A 17,224-nucleotide genomic window follows, 5' to 3' on the forward strand; every position below is an offset into this window, starting at 1 on the left:
AATTCTAGAGAGAGATACAAGAGTTTAGGAGTACTCAACCATTTGAGTGAAGCCATTCATTAAATATAGGAAAGCTAACATATAACAGTAAATGATTAATGATTATATCAACCGTCAAAAATCTCAGAAACCTATTCCCAAGGGACACAACTATCAATCAATATTAATTATAAAACTGCACAATTAATTTTATACGTATAGAGGAAAGTAATCAGAAATTTTAGTAACTTTTGACAAATTGATAGACACATGTCTTCAATTTATTTTAGAAGTGACTGGTTTATTTTCGGCGAGAAAAGGTACATAGACAGATACATATGCAGATGACAGCTGTCCAGATAGCCAGAAGATGAAAAGTCTAAGTACAAACGTAGTTAGACGTTAATTCTACTTTTCACATTCTTCACTTCTAATTGGGAAATCCGTCTATTAGACGTTATTGTCTAATCAAGTTTGTCTTATAAATGTCTAACGTCTATTAGACGTAGACGTCTAATTACGCATTAACAACACGTATTGCACGTGTGTCTGGTTAGACATGAGCTTCCACTACTCTTGACGTAAAAACGTCTAACGTCTATTAGACGTGTACATCTAACCGTGCAGGTTAATTAACCAAGACATGAGTCCCGAAAGAAGATAAAGTTTCTTGAGTAGACGTACGTCTAAGTATTTAGGCTTCTTAGTCCATTAGGTTGGACGTATTAAGACCTCTGTCTTCTTGTCTGTCCAGTTACGTTTGAACAACATGTTCCCCCTCAATTTACGCACATAACAACATCAATCAAGATCAACAAGTCCTAAAATGTTTCTAAAGTGAGAAAACTTAGCTTCAGGTAGAGGCTTCGTGAATATGTCTGTTGTCTATTGATCTGTTGGGATGTATTCAAGACGAATCTACTTATAATTGACATGCTCTCGGATAAAGTGATGCCTGATTTCAATGTGCTTTGTCCGAGAATGAAGAACTGGATTGTAGGTGATTGCGATGGCACTAGTGTTGTCGCAGAAAAATGGAGATTCTTCAGCCTCAATCCCATAGTCCCTAAGCTGTTGCTGAACCCACAAAAGCTGAGAGCAACAACTTCTAGCATTGAGGTACTATGCTTCAGCTGTAGACGTAGAAACCGACGTCTACTTCTTGCTAAACCATGAGATAAGACGATCTTCAAGGAACTGGCAAGTTCCACTCGTGCTCTTTCTATCAATTTTGCACCCTGTATAATCTGCATCTAAGAAACTAGTTAAATTGAAACTAGAATCCTTCGGATATCATAGTCCCATATTTTGAGTTCCCTTTAAATACTTCAGAATGCGTTTAGTAGCAGGAAAGGGAGAAAGTTTAGGATTAGCCTGAAATCTTCCATAGACACCAATAGCAAATTGGATATCTGGTCTGCTGGCAGTAACATAGAGCAATAACCCAATTAAACATCTATAGGCTGTGACATCTACACTTTGACCACCATCATCTTTGTCTAATTTACTAGAGGAGCTCATTGGAGTGGCTGCAGCAGAGAAGTTCTCCATCCCACCCAAACTTCTTTAGTAACTCTTTGGTATACTTGGCCTGATTGATGAAGGTTCCTTTCTCCAGCTGACGAACTTGAAGACCGAGAAAGAAGGTTAATTCTCCCATCATGCTAATTTCAAATTTGTCCTGCATCAGCTTGGCAAACTTCTCACACAACTTGGAATTAGTTGATTCAAATATAATATCATCAACATATATTTGAACAAGCAGAATGTGAGAGTCTTTAGTGAATCTAAACAATGTTTTATCCACAGTTCCAATAACAAAGTCATGATCAAACAGAAATTCAGTCAAAGTGTCATACCTAGATCTAGGAGCTTGTTTCAATTCATACAAAGCTTTGTCAAGTTTATAAACATGATTTGGTAAAGTATGATCTACAAACCAGGGGGTTGCTCAACATAGATGTCTTCATTTAATTTTCCATTTAAAAATACACTTTTTACATCTATTTGAAAGACTTTAAAATTCTTAAATTATGCATACACCAGGAAGATTCTAATTGCCTCAAATCTTGCTACAGGTGCAAAAGACTCATCAAAGTCGATACCTTCCTCTTGTCTGTATCCTTGAGCAACTAAACGAGTTTTTTTTCTAATAACTAAGCCATCTTCACTAAGCTTGGTTTTAGAGACTCATCTTGTTCCTATGACTGACTGATCAGTCGCTCTAAGAGTTAGATGTCACACTTTATTTCTTACAAATTGGTTTAACTCCTCCTACATGGAATTGATCCAATTTGAATTAACCACTACTTCTCCAATTTTCTTAGGTTTAATCTGAGAGATAAAGGCGGAATTGGCAATTTCATCCATTAATTGACGTCTTGTCCTTCGAGGAGAGAAAGGATTTCCGATGATCAATTCTGGTGGATGATTCTTGTTCCATCTGAAGTTGGATCCAAAGGGATTGGTCATCTGAACAGGTGACTCCACAACGTCTGAACTCTCAACAGTTTGTTGAACAGGAGTTTGTACATCTAGTTGAATTTCAATCGGATCAGCTACAAGGTCAGTCAACGAAATCCGTTTATCTAGAGCTTCTTCCTCACTTGCAGACTCAAGACTAGTCGCTTCTAGTCTATTAGCAAGGTCAATGGGATCAATGGATTTGCTCTCAACAGGCTCATCAAAGACTACATGAAGGGATTCCTCAACAGTTTGTGTTCTGTTGTTATATACTCTGTAAGCCTTGCTTACTAAGGAATATCCCATCATGAATCCGGCATCAACTTTAGCATCAAAAGCGGTCAGATAAACCTTTCCATTGTTATGAATAAAACATTTACACTCAAATACTTTGAAGTATGAAACTATGGGAATTCTCCCGTAATACAGTTCATAGGGAGTTTTATCAAAACTTTTATTAATTATTGACCGATTTTGTGTATAGCAAGCTGTGTTTATGGCTTCTACCCAGAACCTCTAAGGTACGTCTGATTCAGCTAGCATAGATCTCGATGCTTCCTTCAGAGTCCTCACTCTTCTCTCAGAAATGCCATTCTGCTGTGGAGTTCTGGCACTAGACAACTTGTGCTTGATCTCAGACTCCTCGAGATAAGATGAAAGGTATTTGTTTGTGAACTCAGTTCCCTGGTCACTTCTAATGCAAGCGATATTCAAAGATTTCTGATTTTGAATTCTTTTAAATATTCTAATCAAATTTTCAGCAGTTTTATCCTTTGATGGTAAAAATGCTACCCATGTAAATCGTGAAAAATCATCAATAACAATTAGGGAAAATCTCATTCCTCCTAAGATCTTTACAGGAATTTGACCAAACAGATCCATGTGTAACAATTCTAAGCAACAGCTGGATTGAGATTTCCCTTACTTTTGAACGATGATCTGCCCTGTTTTCCTAACTGGTAAGAAGAACACACCTTGTCTTTAGAAAACTGAAGTTTAGGTAAACCAATAACTAAGTTGTTTGAACAAATGTTGTTGATGGTTTTAAAATTCAGATGGTTTAACCTTCTATGTCAACCATTTCTGGTCATTCTTGGCAATCATGCACATAGGATTAGATGATTTTTTGCCAATTTATTTTATATGAGTTTCCTACTCTATTACCGGTTAATAAAGTATTACCATGTTGATCCTTAACTAAGCATGCATGAGTTTGAAAATCAACGGATAGACCATTATCACATAACTGACTAATACTGATCAAGTTATAGCACAGATTGTCAACGAGTAACACATCATTAATAGTTAGATTACCATGGATAATCTTACCCTTACCCATGATCTTACCCTTCTTTTTATCACCAAAAGTGATCTTAGGTCCAGAACAATCTGCTATATCAGTGAGAAGTCGTCTGTTTCCTGTCATATGCCTGGAACATTCGCTATCCAGATACCAAACAGATTCCTCGAGACCATCATTCACTTGTACCTACAAAAAACAATATTTACAATTTTTTGGTACCCACATTCAATTGGGTCCTCGTTCAATCAGTCCCTTAGAAATCCATATTTGAGTTATTCTGATGGATTTCCCATTTTGTGCAGTAATTAATGCGTATGATTTTGACATAGCAGACGCCTTCCTGTTAACCACTGATCCCATAGTCTTTGAAGATGATTTTTTTTAGAAATTCTTGACTTCTTGCCAAGTTTTAGATTGCCAGACTTGCTATCTGCTTCTAACTTATTTTTTAGCCAGCTAACAGTCGGTGGAACATAAATTATTTCATTCTTCAAACTACTTCTTCATGAACTGGATCAGATTCACTGTCAGTTAAATTCCCTTTGATAAAGTTTATAGGCTTCAACTTGTCATTTGCTGAGTTTGACTCTTTGCAGGACTGGTTTGGGTAATTGTCATCAAATCCTAAACCGGATCTACACCCAGCAGGTTTCAACAGACTAATTTGATGTGTGACAGCTTCTCCAGACCTTGTCCAAGCATTTACAACATAGTTTAATCATTTGGTTTTAGAGGAAAGAGTTTGAATCTGTTCCTTGAGCATCTCATTCTCGGATGAGATCTCTACTACTTTCTTTTCTAAAACATTTATTTCAGAAGTTTTATTTGAAAAAGAAATATTCGCCTCATATTTTACTTTCATTTCATAAAAGGAATTTGATAACTTCTTGTACTCAATGGCCATTTCATTGAGTGCAGTAGTTAACTCTTCGTTGGTAAATTCTGGTGTAGAAACATCATTTACCTTGGATTGATCGTCAACTCTTTTTCTGCAGGAGAATCCTCTGAATCGCCGTCAGCCCATTTGGATTTGTTTTCAACACAAATGAAAACTTTTTGGTCCTTCTGATTCTTCTTGACTTGAATATTTCGACCATAGATCTGAGTCAGCTTCTCCCATATTTTTTTAGCAGAGGAGCAGGACTTGATCTCGTAGAATATGTTCATGTTAATCGATTGATACGGAATATTTTTGGCCACATTATCCAGGTTGTTAATCATCTTATCTTCAGTAGTCCACTCACATCTTCGCTTCAAAATTTTTATGGGGTCATCGGTAATGACACTCCACATATCATAATCAAGAGCAGCCAAGTGAGCTTGCATTCTCATCATCCAATATTCGCAGTTGTCCCTTGATAGAATAGGGATCTCGTTGATGATAGACATGATTCAGGTTCTTGATGCTTGAGAATAGAAAACAGACCTCTGATACCAATTGATAGGATCGACGGCAACAATAGAGACGGAGGTCTGGCTATTAATGATGACTTCGGATAAACGGTTTGATAGAAATCTTGTTAAGGATTTAAATCACTTTCTATTCTTCACATACCATTGCAAACTCTTGAACGATTCAAGTGCGGAAACGTTTGCTTATATTTGAAGCTAAGAACCAAGAATGAGAAGATGACAGAATGTAAATAATACAGTAGTTTGTTTATGGATGTTCGGAGCAAACTCTCTTACGCCACCCCTTCTTCCAACCACCGAAAGGATTCACTATAAGTTTCTTAGAATCAAATACAGTCGCACGATTAGCTTACTGTTGAACAGAACAGACTCTGTTCAACTTACAATATGATGAAGTATATCACTCGGCTAAAACAATGCTTTGATTCTAACTCTCTCTCTCGATGTATACACAGTAAGCAAGAAATGAATTCTTAAAATTGTAACTTCAATAGATCTTTCGTTTGCGTATTTCTCAATGTTCATCAATTGTATCCGACAGTTCTTCCGTTGTCCTTGAGGATCTTTAAATAAGGAACAGGTACCAACGGTTAAATCTTCCATAATGACATGTGGCGAGCTTCCATTGGAACGCCTCCATAGTACACAACAGACTCTAAGCACCAGGATCGTGGTCATACCAATATGGTAGTGCGTCAAATATTCTTCTAGGATATTCCTGCAAAAACAAGTAGTGGAAATAATATTTGCTTACGTGGCATTAATTAATTGGTTGCAACTGGTTGTCGTATTGATCTTCACTGGAAAGTGGAGCAGGAGTAGTGTACAGCTAGTTGATCGTGGGTAGACGGGTGCTAGCTTAAAGAAATAGCTTTAAGCATGGAATTAGACGTATTTCACTTAGACGACCTTGTCTAATAAAATTAGACGCCCACATCTAATAGCAGGATCCATTAGACCACCTGGTCTAATAGGATTAGACGACACGTCTAATTATGGTTCCCTTCAGACTAATCTGAAGGAGTTAGACTGCACGTCTAACTCTCATATGTTAGACTACATGTCTAACTACGTATCTTATAGACTGCACGTCTAACTACGTATTTGTTAGACTGCACGTCTAACTACATATTTGTTAGACTGTGCGTCTAACTACGTATCTGTTAGACTGCACGTCTAACTACGCTTGTTAGACTGCACGTCTAACTACGTATATGTTAGACTGCACGTCTAACTACGTATCTGTTAGATTGCACGTCTAACTACGTATCTGTTAGACTGCACGTCTAACTACGTATCTGTTAGACTGCACGTCTATCTACGTATCTGTTAGACTGCACGTCTAACTACGCCTGTTAGACTGCACGTCTAACTACGTATTCCTTAGATTGCACGTCTAACTATGTATCTGTTAGATTGTACTTCTAACTATGTATCTGTTAGACTGCACGTCTATCTACGTATCTGTTAGACTACACGTCTAACTATGCCTATTAGATTGCACGTCTAACTACGTATCTGTTAGACTGCACGTCTAACTACGCCTGTTAGACTACACGTCTAACTACGTATCCGTTAGACTGCACGTCTAACTACGTATTCGTTAGACTGCACGTCTAACTCAATGCATCTAATGGCCAATCAGTCTAATGAACCTCATTTAGACTTAGTCTAATATAACCTATTTTCGATACACCTGCACCAAAAATGATTAGACGGTTTTAACTCAAGTTTTATACACACTCATCATCAAAATTCCAATAGTCAAAATACTTTGACACTTAGTCAAAATAATTTGACCCAACAAAGCGCATAGGACATAGCCGCTGCGGCCCTTTCCTCATGCGTAACCAAGCACTAGACCCTTAATTTGTGAATTTTTTTATTTTTTTAGTTTCTGTGTGAAGTAAACTAAAGTGGTGACTCTTAAAGTCAACTAGATTATTACATTTTTGAACACGTACCTATCTGGAACTTGTACGGGTCAAGCATGGAATGATCTATGATATAGAACTCCACTTTGGTTCCTTTTCTCAAATAGATAGGACAACATCCTATATGGATAGTTCTATTATATACTTTTTCTGAGATTCGAGCGAAATGTAAGCCACGGGGTTCTATAGCATAGCTTTCGTAGAATAAATATTTTTCTAAAAAGTGCACGGGTCATGTTTACTATTTAATTCCTTTGATGTATCCCCTCCATGGGTGGAGTACTCGAAAGGATAGGTAAGGCATGTGACCGACCAACATCGGATCGCACAAAACACTCTTAAAGGCGGAGCATTCAAATGGATAAATCAATCTTAGGATTAGATCTTTCATGCCATAAAGTACAAGACGTTAGGTAGATTCTTAAAATTTTTAGACACATATAACGAGAGAGAATCATGCGTACATAAAAAATGTATTGGCGTTGTGAGGAAAAAGATGAATTTCGTGAGAGAGCGAATGAAGCACGTACAAAAACAAAAGTAAGTATTTAACGAGATAGGATCCTCTATTCTTAAATGGTCCATGTTTCCCCTATTCCCACTCACATGGAGGGGCAAAATAGTCATTTTAAAAAATATAATTACTATTTTGCCCCTCCTTGTGAGAGGGATCAGGGAAATAGAGAATAGTTGGGAGCGAGCAACCCCAAGTGGTATTTAACACTCATTACTAAAAACATATTAATTAAAGTATGTATGACTATGGAGGTAAAATAATGTGTTATTTAAATCATAAAACATAGTTTAAGTCTTAAAATTGATTAATAAGAAATTAATATAAAATTTTAAAATTATATAAACGCAATGTTGTATATTTATCAAACTTAATATTTAATTTAAAATATAAAGTATTGAATAGCTTAGCTGGTTAAAATGTTGAACTTATATTGTTAGTAATGTCATACGTTTATCAAATTTTATATTGAATTTAATATATAAAGTTTTTTTAGCCTAGTTGATTAAAGGTTTTACTTATATTGTTAAAGTTGTAAATTTAAAACTTCTACATAACATTTTTAATTTTTAAATTTAACTATTTCAAGTTTATGGGAGGGACAGTCAACAACACCGACCAAATATTCATTTACGCTCACATACATATTCAAATTAACCACAACTTACGACCCAATAAATTAGAATTAAACATCATTATATATATATATATATATAACAAAATAGTAGAGTTTAAATAATTGTTCATAATAAGTAAACTCATCAAATTAAAAATTTATTTACAATAATAAGAATTACTAAAGGAATATATATATATATGGAATTTGCATCCTAAAAAAACAAATAAATTTATTTAACCAACTAAACTAATAAGACTTAATTTGAATTTGTTGGTTCAAGAGATGTGATTAATTTGAATATATATGAGAGTAAATTGATACTTGGGTCGGATCGTGGGTTGACCCGCCCATAAATTTGAAACGGTTAAAAATAAAAATAAAATTAAAAATGAAATATTTATTTAATATATTGAAAAAAAATTAGGATATAATAATAATGTTATATATATCATTATTATTTTTATTTAATATTAAGATAAAAGATATAATTATTTTTATTATATTTTTTTATGAGTATAAAATATTTATATAATATATATAGTTATTCAAAATGTAACTTATAAATATATATATACATAAAGAAAATTATTAAACTATTTCAACAATCATAAGTGATTTAGCAGTTAAAGTGTTAACATTTCATACTTAAAGACAAAAGTTCAAATTTCTTTAATAGTAATTATATATGTGGGTGCGCAAACATTGGTTGATGAAGCATAAGCGGGAATGTATGCTGAATGTTGGGAATGTCGCATTGAGTTAAGAATTATAATAAATACTAGTAAATTCACATGGGATGTGCACAAAAAACATAAAAAAAAATACAATTATTTTAAAATATGTTGATAGGATCGGCTTTATCGATAGAGACGGGGGTCTGGCTAAGGATTAAGGCTTATGAAAAACTGTTTGAAAGAAATCCTGTTAGGGATTTAATTCGCTTTCTATTCTACGCAAACTTGTGTAAACACTTGAAACGGATTCAAGGCGGATTTGTTTACTTTGGTTTGAAGCACAAGATGAAATATGAAAAGATGATAGAAAAGAAGAACACAGCAGTTTGTTTATGGATGTTCGGAGAAACTCTCCTACGTCACCCCTTCTTCCAACCACCGGAAGGATTCACTATAAGATGATTAGAATCAAATACAGTTTACATACACTTAGCTCACTATTGAATAGAACACTTTCTGTTCAATTATAAGATGAAGAATATCACTCAGCTACAGGTGCTTTGATTCTAGCTCTCTCTCTCTCGATTTACACACAGTACAATCAGAAAGAAGCTTCACAGTTTGAATTCAGTAAGCAAGATGATTGAGTAGTTTCTTTCTCTGCAAAATCAGATTGCTTGTTCGTTGTGTAAGGCTCTGGTGCTTCGTCTGTTGTCTTTAGGATTTGTTAAATACTGAGCAAGAGCTAACGGTCGAATCTTCAAGAATGATACGTGGCACTCTTCCATTGGAAAGCCTCCATTGTACACAGCAGGTTCTGAGCACAAGGATCGTTGTCGTACAGAACTGGTAGTGCGCCGAATATTCCATCAGGGATGTATCTGCAAAACAAGTAATTTGAGGGAAATTCTCTTACGTGGAATTCCTTGATAGGATGCATATAGCTGCTGTACTAATCTTCACTATAATGTGGAGCAGAAGTAGGGTGTATCTATAGCACGTGGGTAGGAGAAATGCTAGATTCAAGCGTACTGCTTAAACTGAGCATTAGACGTATTTCAGTTAGACGGATTGTGAAAATCAGTCTAATGAAATAGGTCATCTCTTTCTAATAGAAAAACGTCTATTAGATTGCCTGGTCTAATAGAATTAGACTCGCAACTAATTACAATAACCATTAGACTGGCACGTCTAACTCCACTTAGTTAGACTGGCACGTCTAATTTCGGTTCTACCTCAGACTTGTCTGAAAGAGTTAGACGCACGTCTAACTTTCACTAATTAGACCACACGTCTAATTATTCAATAACCATTAGACTGGCACGTCTAACTCTACTGAGTTGGACTGGCACGTCTAATTCCGGTTCTACCTCAGACTTGTCTAAAAGAGTTAGACGCACGTCTAACTTTCATTAATTAGACCACACGTCTAATTATTCAATAACCATTAGACTGGCACGTCTAACTCCACTGAGTTTGACTGGCACGTCTAATTCCGGTTCTACCTCAAACTTGTCTGAAGGAGTTAGACGCACGTTTAACTTTCATTAATTAGACCACACGTCTAATTATTCAATAACCATTAGACTGGCACGTCTAACTCCACTGAGTTAGACTGGCACGTCTAATTCCGGTTCTACCTCAGACTTGTCTGAAGGAGTTAGACGCACGTCTAACTTTCATTAATTAGACCACACGTCTAATTATTCAATAACCATTAGACTGGCACGTCTAACTCCACTGAGTTAGACTGGAACGTCTAATTCCGGTTCTACCTCAGACTTGTCTGAAGGAGTTAGACGCACGTCTAACTTTCACTTTTTATTAGACTACACGTCTAACTCCGATGAGTTAAATTGTACGTCTAATTCCGAAAATCAATTAGACTACTCGTCTAATTACTAACATATTAGACTACACGTCTAACTCCGATGAGTTAGACTGTACGTCTAATTCTATTAGACTCACGTCTAATTCTGTGTATTCATTAGACCATCCGTCTAATTCTTTACATCTATTAGACTACATGTCTAACTCCGATGAGTTAGACTATACGTCTAATTCCATGTATTCATTAGACCATCCGTCTAATTCTTTACATCTATTAGACTACACGTCTAACTCCGATGAGTTAGACTGTATGTCTAATTCTATTAGACTCGCGTCTAATTCCATGTATTCATTAGACCATTCGTCTAATTCTTTACATCTATTAGACTACACGTCTAACTCCGATGAGTTAGACTATACGTCTAATTGTATGCAATGAAAGTTAAAATCGGTCTAATGACCCTCATTAGATCCAAGTCTCATAACATGTTGTCTCAATACACATGTATCAAAACTCATAAGTTATTTCATCATCAAAATATTAGTGGTTAAATTATTTCAACACTTAGTCAAAATAATTTGACCCAACATATGTATTCAATGTGTCTTATACTTAATAAATAAAATTATGATAAGAAATTTAATTAATTTTATTATATATAATGTTATATATATAATTATTAACGAAAATATTTATATTTAATATTAGGATAAGAGATATAATTATTTTTATTATATTTTTTTTGTATGAGTATGGAAAATTTATATAATTTATATATAGTTATTCAAAATTTAACTTACAATATATATATATATATATATATATATAAAATAATAAAATTATTTCAACAATCATAAGTGGTATAGGGTTATTAAAGTGTTAATATTTTATACTTAAACCTGGGTTTAAATCCCTTTAAAAGTAATTATTATACGTGAATGCGCGAACATTAGTAGATGAAAAAGAAGCGAAAATGTTGGCTTGAGTAACACAAATATTTGTGAGAAAACCTAAAGGTTCGTCCACAAAAGGTGATTTAGAGCCTAAGTTTTTACCGAAAAATGTAATTGAATGATGAGAATGTTCGGATTGAGTAAAACAATCATTGGGAAAAAAACCTAAGAATTTGTTAACGGAGGGTGATTCAAGATCTAAGATAATGCTGAAATGTATAATTGAATGTTTAAGAATGCACATTGAAGTCCGCAAAGTTCTTCCATAGAGGGTGAGCAAAAGCTAAAAGGCATAGTCGAATGTTTAAGTATGGTGGGAATTGAGAACTGTTAGGTTAATAATGCATCATTCCACAGATAATTTAGATAATATATATGGGTACAAAAGATTTTAATAATGCAATTTTTTTCTTTTTTGTATTAAAATTATTAATTATATATATATATATAATCGAATGTTTAAGAATACACCTTGAATGCCGCAAAGTTCTTCCATAGAGGTTGAGCAAAAGCCAAAAGACATAGTCTAATGTTTAAGTACGATGAGAATTGAGAATTGTTATGGTTAATAATGCAAAAGATAATTTAGATGATATATATGGATGTAAAAGATAATAATAGTAATGTAGTTTTTTCTTTTTTTTTAGAATTAAAATTATTAATTATATATATATATATATATATATATATATATATATATATATATATATATATATATATATATATAAATCCATAAAATGTAATAAATATTTGTTATTTTAATTTATAATATATATATATATATATATATATATATTATATATTAGAAAAGAAATTTAAAAATATTTGATTTATTTATTTATTTATTACTATATAAATAAATAAAATAAGACATTATATAATTGAAATAATATTTTAGAATTAACAAAAAAAAATTAAAAAGAAAAATATCGATATATATATTAAATATATTATTAATTAAAAAGACTTAAATAAAACAAATATTGTTTTTTTTGTTAGAAATAAAATTAAAACTGTAAAACAAATTAATAAAAATATTTAAATTAAATAATTAAAAATATATTTAACTAAATATTTTAATGTTTATTTTTATTGATAAATGTATTTGAGACTTTTTTTATTATTATATAAAAACAAATTAAGATATTCAAAAAAAATATTTTTTTATTATAATATTTTTATTTAATTATTTAGTATCTATATATATATTGATTTTAAATAATTTTTAATAATTTATTTTTATAAAGAAAATAAATTAGGACATGAATAATTTTATATTAGTACATATTTTTTATTTAATTATTATATTAATTTAATTATTTCTTAATATTTGTCCAATTATCTATTATAATAATTTATTATTATTGAAAAAATAAATTCACATATTTTTTAAATTATTTATATAGGTATGTATATTAATTTTAAATATTTTTATATTTGTCCAATTATTTATTTATTTTTTTCTATTTTTTCTATTTTTTTTTATAAATATTAATTTTTACTAAATTTATTTATTAAATAATTAAAAATATTAAAAATATAAAAATATTAAAAATATTAAAAAAAACTTAAATAAATTAGTTAGATAATTTTTTAATATTTTTATTTTTCAATTAATTCAAAATTCAATTTTTAATGATTTTTTTCTAAATTAAATTTCAAACTTTATATACTTGATAAATTTAAAAATATAGGTAAATATTAAATTTTGATTGAATTTAATTTTATGAATTAACTAATTTAAAGATTTAAATAATATTATTTTTATTTAAAATATTTATATATAAATACTTGTGTAAATGTATCGTACATTTAATTCATGCTAGTTACTCTAATAATAATGGATCATTTAAAAGGGTTTTTTTTTTGTACGAATATAATTATTATTAGTTAAATGTAAAAAAATAATTGGCAAATAATGGACATGTTCGAAAATATTTGAACTTGAAGTGAACTGAAATTTTGAAAACATTTAAAGTTGGAGTGAAATTTATTTAAAGAATAAATATTATTAAATTTATTAATATATGAATAATTAAAATATTATTTCATTTAAATAACGTCCCAATAAGATATTTAAAAAAATATTAAATGTATAAGTGTTAAATTGTATGATAAATTTTTAAAATTCATATTCAATGATCTAATAATTTAAAATGTTAAGGGTGACTTTAAATGAACGGGTTTCATAAATATTGAGAAAAAAATAGAGAAAACCTAAAAAAATATATGTACCAAATATTATGTTAATTCTAAAAATTATCATATTATGATTCCTCGAATTTGTAAATAACTTTTAAAAATATTTAGTGAACAATAATTTACCATTTACCATTTATGATATTAATGTCGAAATAATAAAAATTCATAAATGGAATGGGTATAAAATGACTTTTGACATTCTATAAGAAAACAAATAATTGCAATTCAATTTTAAGAGTTTGTTTTATCTTGGTTTTTGATTGATAAAATAATAAATTATTTAAATTTTTATTTAGTTTAATTATTAAAAAACTATAACTAAAATTTAAATTTAATAAGAATAAAGTAATGTTATTTTTTATTTTAATTAATAAAATAAATAATTTCATGATTAAAAAATAAAATAATAGTACATAATAGAAAAATAAATAAATAAAATCCTACCAAATCTAAAAAAAAATAGGGAAAACCTTAAATCTCTAATAAACAAAAAGGTAAAATCTTAAAAAATCTCTAAAAAATAATAGATATCAAACTTAGCCCTAAGGGTAAACAAACTGATAAATTGTAATAACTTTAAGATAACAGAATTTATGAAATATAATTTTTTTTTTTTTAAATATGAATCGATCGAACGTTCTAGAGAAAGTAGAATTTCCTTGAACCGAATATATAAATATTCGTCTAATCCGTGTCATATTAATCACTATTGCAGCCTCTGCCATACAATCAATCCTACATAATTCAAAGTTCAAGTTGACAAAATTTATGAAGTAACTTTACCACCTATAAATCAATGGATCAACGGCCGTATCCTAACGCCGGAGGGATGAAAGAACACGATGATGGACTCGCTTGGGAGATGAGGCCCGGCAGTATGCTTGTTCAAAAGGAATCTGTATACGGTCAGCCCACCGTGAAAATCAATGTCTCTCATGGCGCTCAACAGTTTGATTTCTCCGTCCCTTCTTTCTCCACCTTTGGTAATCCTCCTATTTCTCAAGTATATATCTAGACGCTTCTCGAACCCTAACATCAAGTAGAGATAGTTTGTTTGTTCCCACCTTGCCTCGTAAAACCCTAGCATTCGATTGGTCTTTGTTTTGGATTCAATTTGTTCAAACGTTTATTCTGAGGTTTCATTAAATTGCCCCATGTTTCTTATTCTGAGGTTTCATTAATTGATTGTCATTTGTCAAAACTTTGCTAGGGGATTTGAAAAATCTTATTGCCATTAAAACGGGTTTGGATCCAGAGATACAAAAGTTGTTCTTCAGAGGACATGAGAAAGAGGACAATGAGCATTTACAAAATGCAGGAGTCAAGGACAATGCTAAGTTGTTACTCGTCGAAGAGAAACCAATAAGAGAAAGCAATCTTGAAGTTCAATTTAATCCCGAGCCAACAAATCCAACAATCGAAGACATTACACAACAGGTACACACGAGCTTGTTGTTTTTTTCATCCTAGAAGATGGTAAAAGAATTCACCTTTTTTGACGATTGCTTATTTGATAGATGTCTGTTCTCAAAGCACCATCCAGTGAAGATAAGAAACCCGAAGAATCCCAGAAGTCAGAGTTATCTCGAGCTTCTGTAGCCATAGCTGAAGTTAGATCAGAGGTTGATAAGCTTGCAGAACAGGTAAGCTTCCTCTTTTTCTTTTTTCTTTGTTTTTTTTTTCCTGTCATGGGGTCTCAAATTTTATCTTTTCTTTGCTGGTTTTATAGGTTGCTGCTCTTGAAGAAGTCATAAATTGTGATAATAAAGTCGAAGACAAACAATTCATGGTATTAACCGAGTTTCTGATGAGGCAATTATTGAAGTTGGACAGCATAGAAGCTGAAGGGGAAGAAAAGTTGCAGCGGAAGACAGAGGTACCCATAATTGGAATCAAAATTGTAATTCAAATTTTTATTTGTGGAGAATTTAAAGTTAAGAATTCATACACATTCTTCAATTCCATTGGAATCATATTCAAGTTATTCAAATTCTAATTCCCCCATAACCCATGATAAGGGTATTATTGATTGTTTATGTGGTACTCAATGGATGTTTGTCATGTTTTGCAGGTGCGTCGAATCCAAAACTTGGAGGATAAGTTGGACAGTTTGAAGGAAAGAAATCGTAAATCTTCATTCAGTCATAGTAGTGACACAAACAGCAATACCTTCTCCATAACTACGAATTGGGAGACATTTGATTCTGGAATGGGAAGCCTAGTCCCACCGTCCTAATGCCCTTCAAGAACAACCCTTTTTTTTCATTAGGGTTTCTAGCTGATTGGTATTCTGCTTCTCTCCAACTCTATACATATATATTTAAAATTGTAAACTGGGGCATACATTGTTACCAAGTTTATATCATTTTTAATGATTTTCAGACTGTTCCATAGGGGATCATGTTATATTAAGTATTGAATCGCTGGTCTTTGTTGTATCTGAAACACACAAAGAGAATGATTAATTTGTTATAATGTGTTGCAAAGTTACTAAGGTCTCAATTTATGACATGATGAATAAGCTTACCTCTTTTTAGATTAAAAAGCTAACATTAATTTAACCATAGTATTGAAATGAATTAATGTTGTTGTTAAAGGTTGTTTTGTCCTTTGACTTGACTTAAGTTAGAGAACCAAATTATTTGGTTAATATTACGCTTCTCTAATGGTTTTGCAGCTTATCTGCTATTGGGCAGATTCCCTTTTTTCTCTATGTGAGACTATCTTCTGGTTTGTGTCTTCACTACTTTTCTTTTTTTGTTCAAAAATTTAATTGCTACACCTCCTCCCACTCCCAATTCGAGCACTTGTTTGCTCCTTCATCTAATCTGACACCTACACGTCAAAAACATCTTTTTAAACTATTGCTTTCGCATCTAAATCAGCTTGTGTTTTCTCTGTAATGAAGAGTCAATCATGGATGTAATGTTGTTGGATGCAAGTAGGTTTTTAAACTACGCATAAGATTGATGGTATGGTACTATTCCCCTACACACATAAGATTGATAGTACTATTCCCCTCGTCAGAATGTTGGATCTAAATAGATTTTTAAACTACTTGTAAGATTGGTGGTACTTGGGTATTTTTATTATTAAGGCTATGTTCGGATTGGGGTTTTTTAAAAAACTTAGAGGGAGAAAAAAATAATGATTGGTGATGATTTTGAGGAGGTGATGATTATTTTTGGTAAAAAGACTTAAAGGGTATTGATATATATGAATAAAATAAAAAATAATAATTTAAAATAAATGATATTTTAGTATTTTGGTTAATGAAATAAGTGATGTGATTGTTGAGAAGTGATTGATTGGAAAACTGATTTTTGTTGGGTTTTTTAA

At 31.8% G+C, this 17,224-nt stretch overlaps 1 protein-coding gene across 1 annotated transcript; it reads left to right on the forward strand.

The window, feature by feature from the left end:
- The first annotated feature begins 14,600 nt into the window (after positions 1-14,600).
- Positions 14,601-16,394, forward strand: LOC124926614 (BAG family molecular chaperone regulator 4-like). The gene is made up of 5 exons (XM_047466871.1): positions 14,601-14,868; positions 15,096-15,322; positions 15,403-15,528; positions 15,615-15,761; positions 15,957-16,394. Exons 1-5 carry the CDS (start codon positions 14,682-14,684, stop codon positions 16,119-16,121), a joined length of 852 nt encoding a protein of 283 aa, XP_047322827.1. The 5' UTR covers positions 14,601-14,681; the 3' UTR covers positions 16,122-16,394.
- The last annotated feature ends 830 nt before the right edge of the window (positions 16,395-17,224 follow it).

This window comes from Impatiens glandulifera, chromosome 2 (genome assembly GCF_907164915.1).
Source record: "Impatiens glandulifera chromosome 2, dImpGla2.1, whole genome shotgun sequence".
Classification (NCBI taxonomy): Eukaryota; Viridiplantae; Streptophyta; class Magnoliopsida; order Ericales; family Balsaminaceae; genus Impatiens; species Impatiens glandulifera.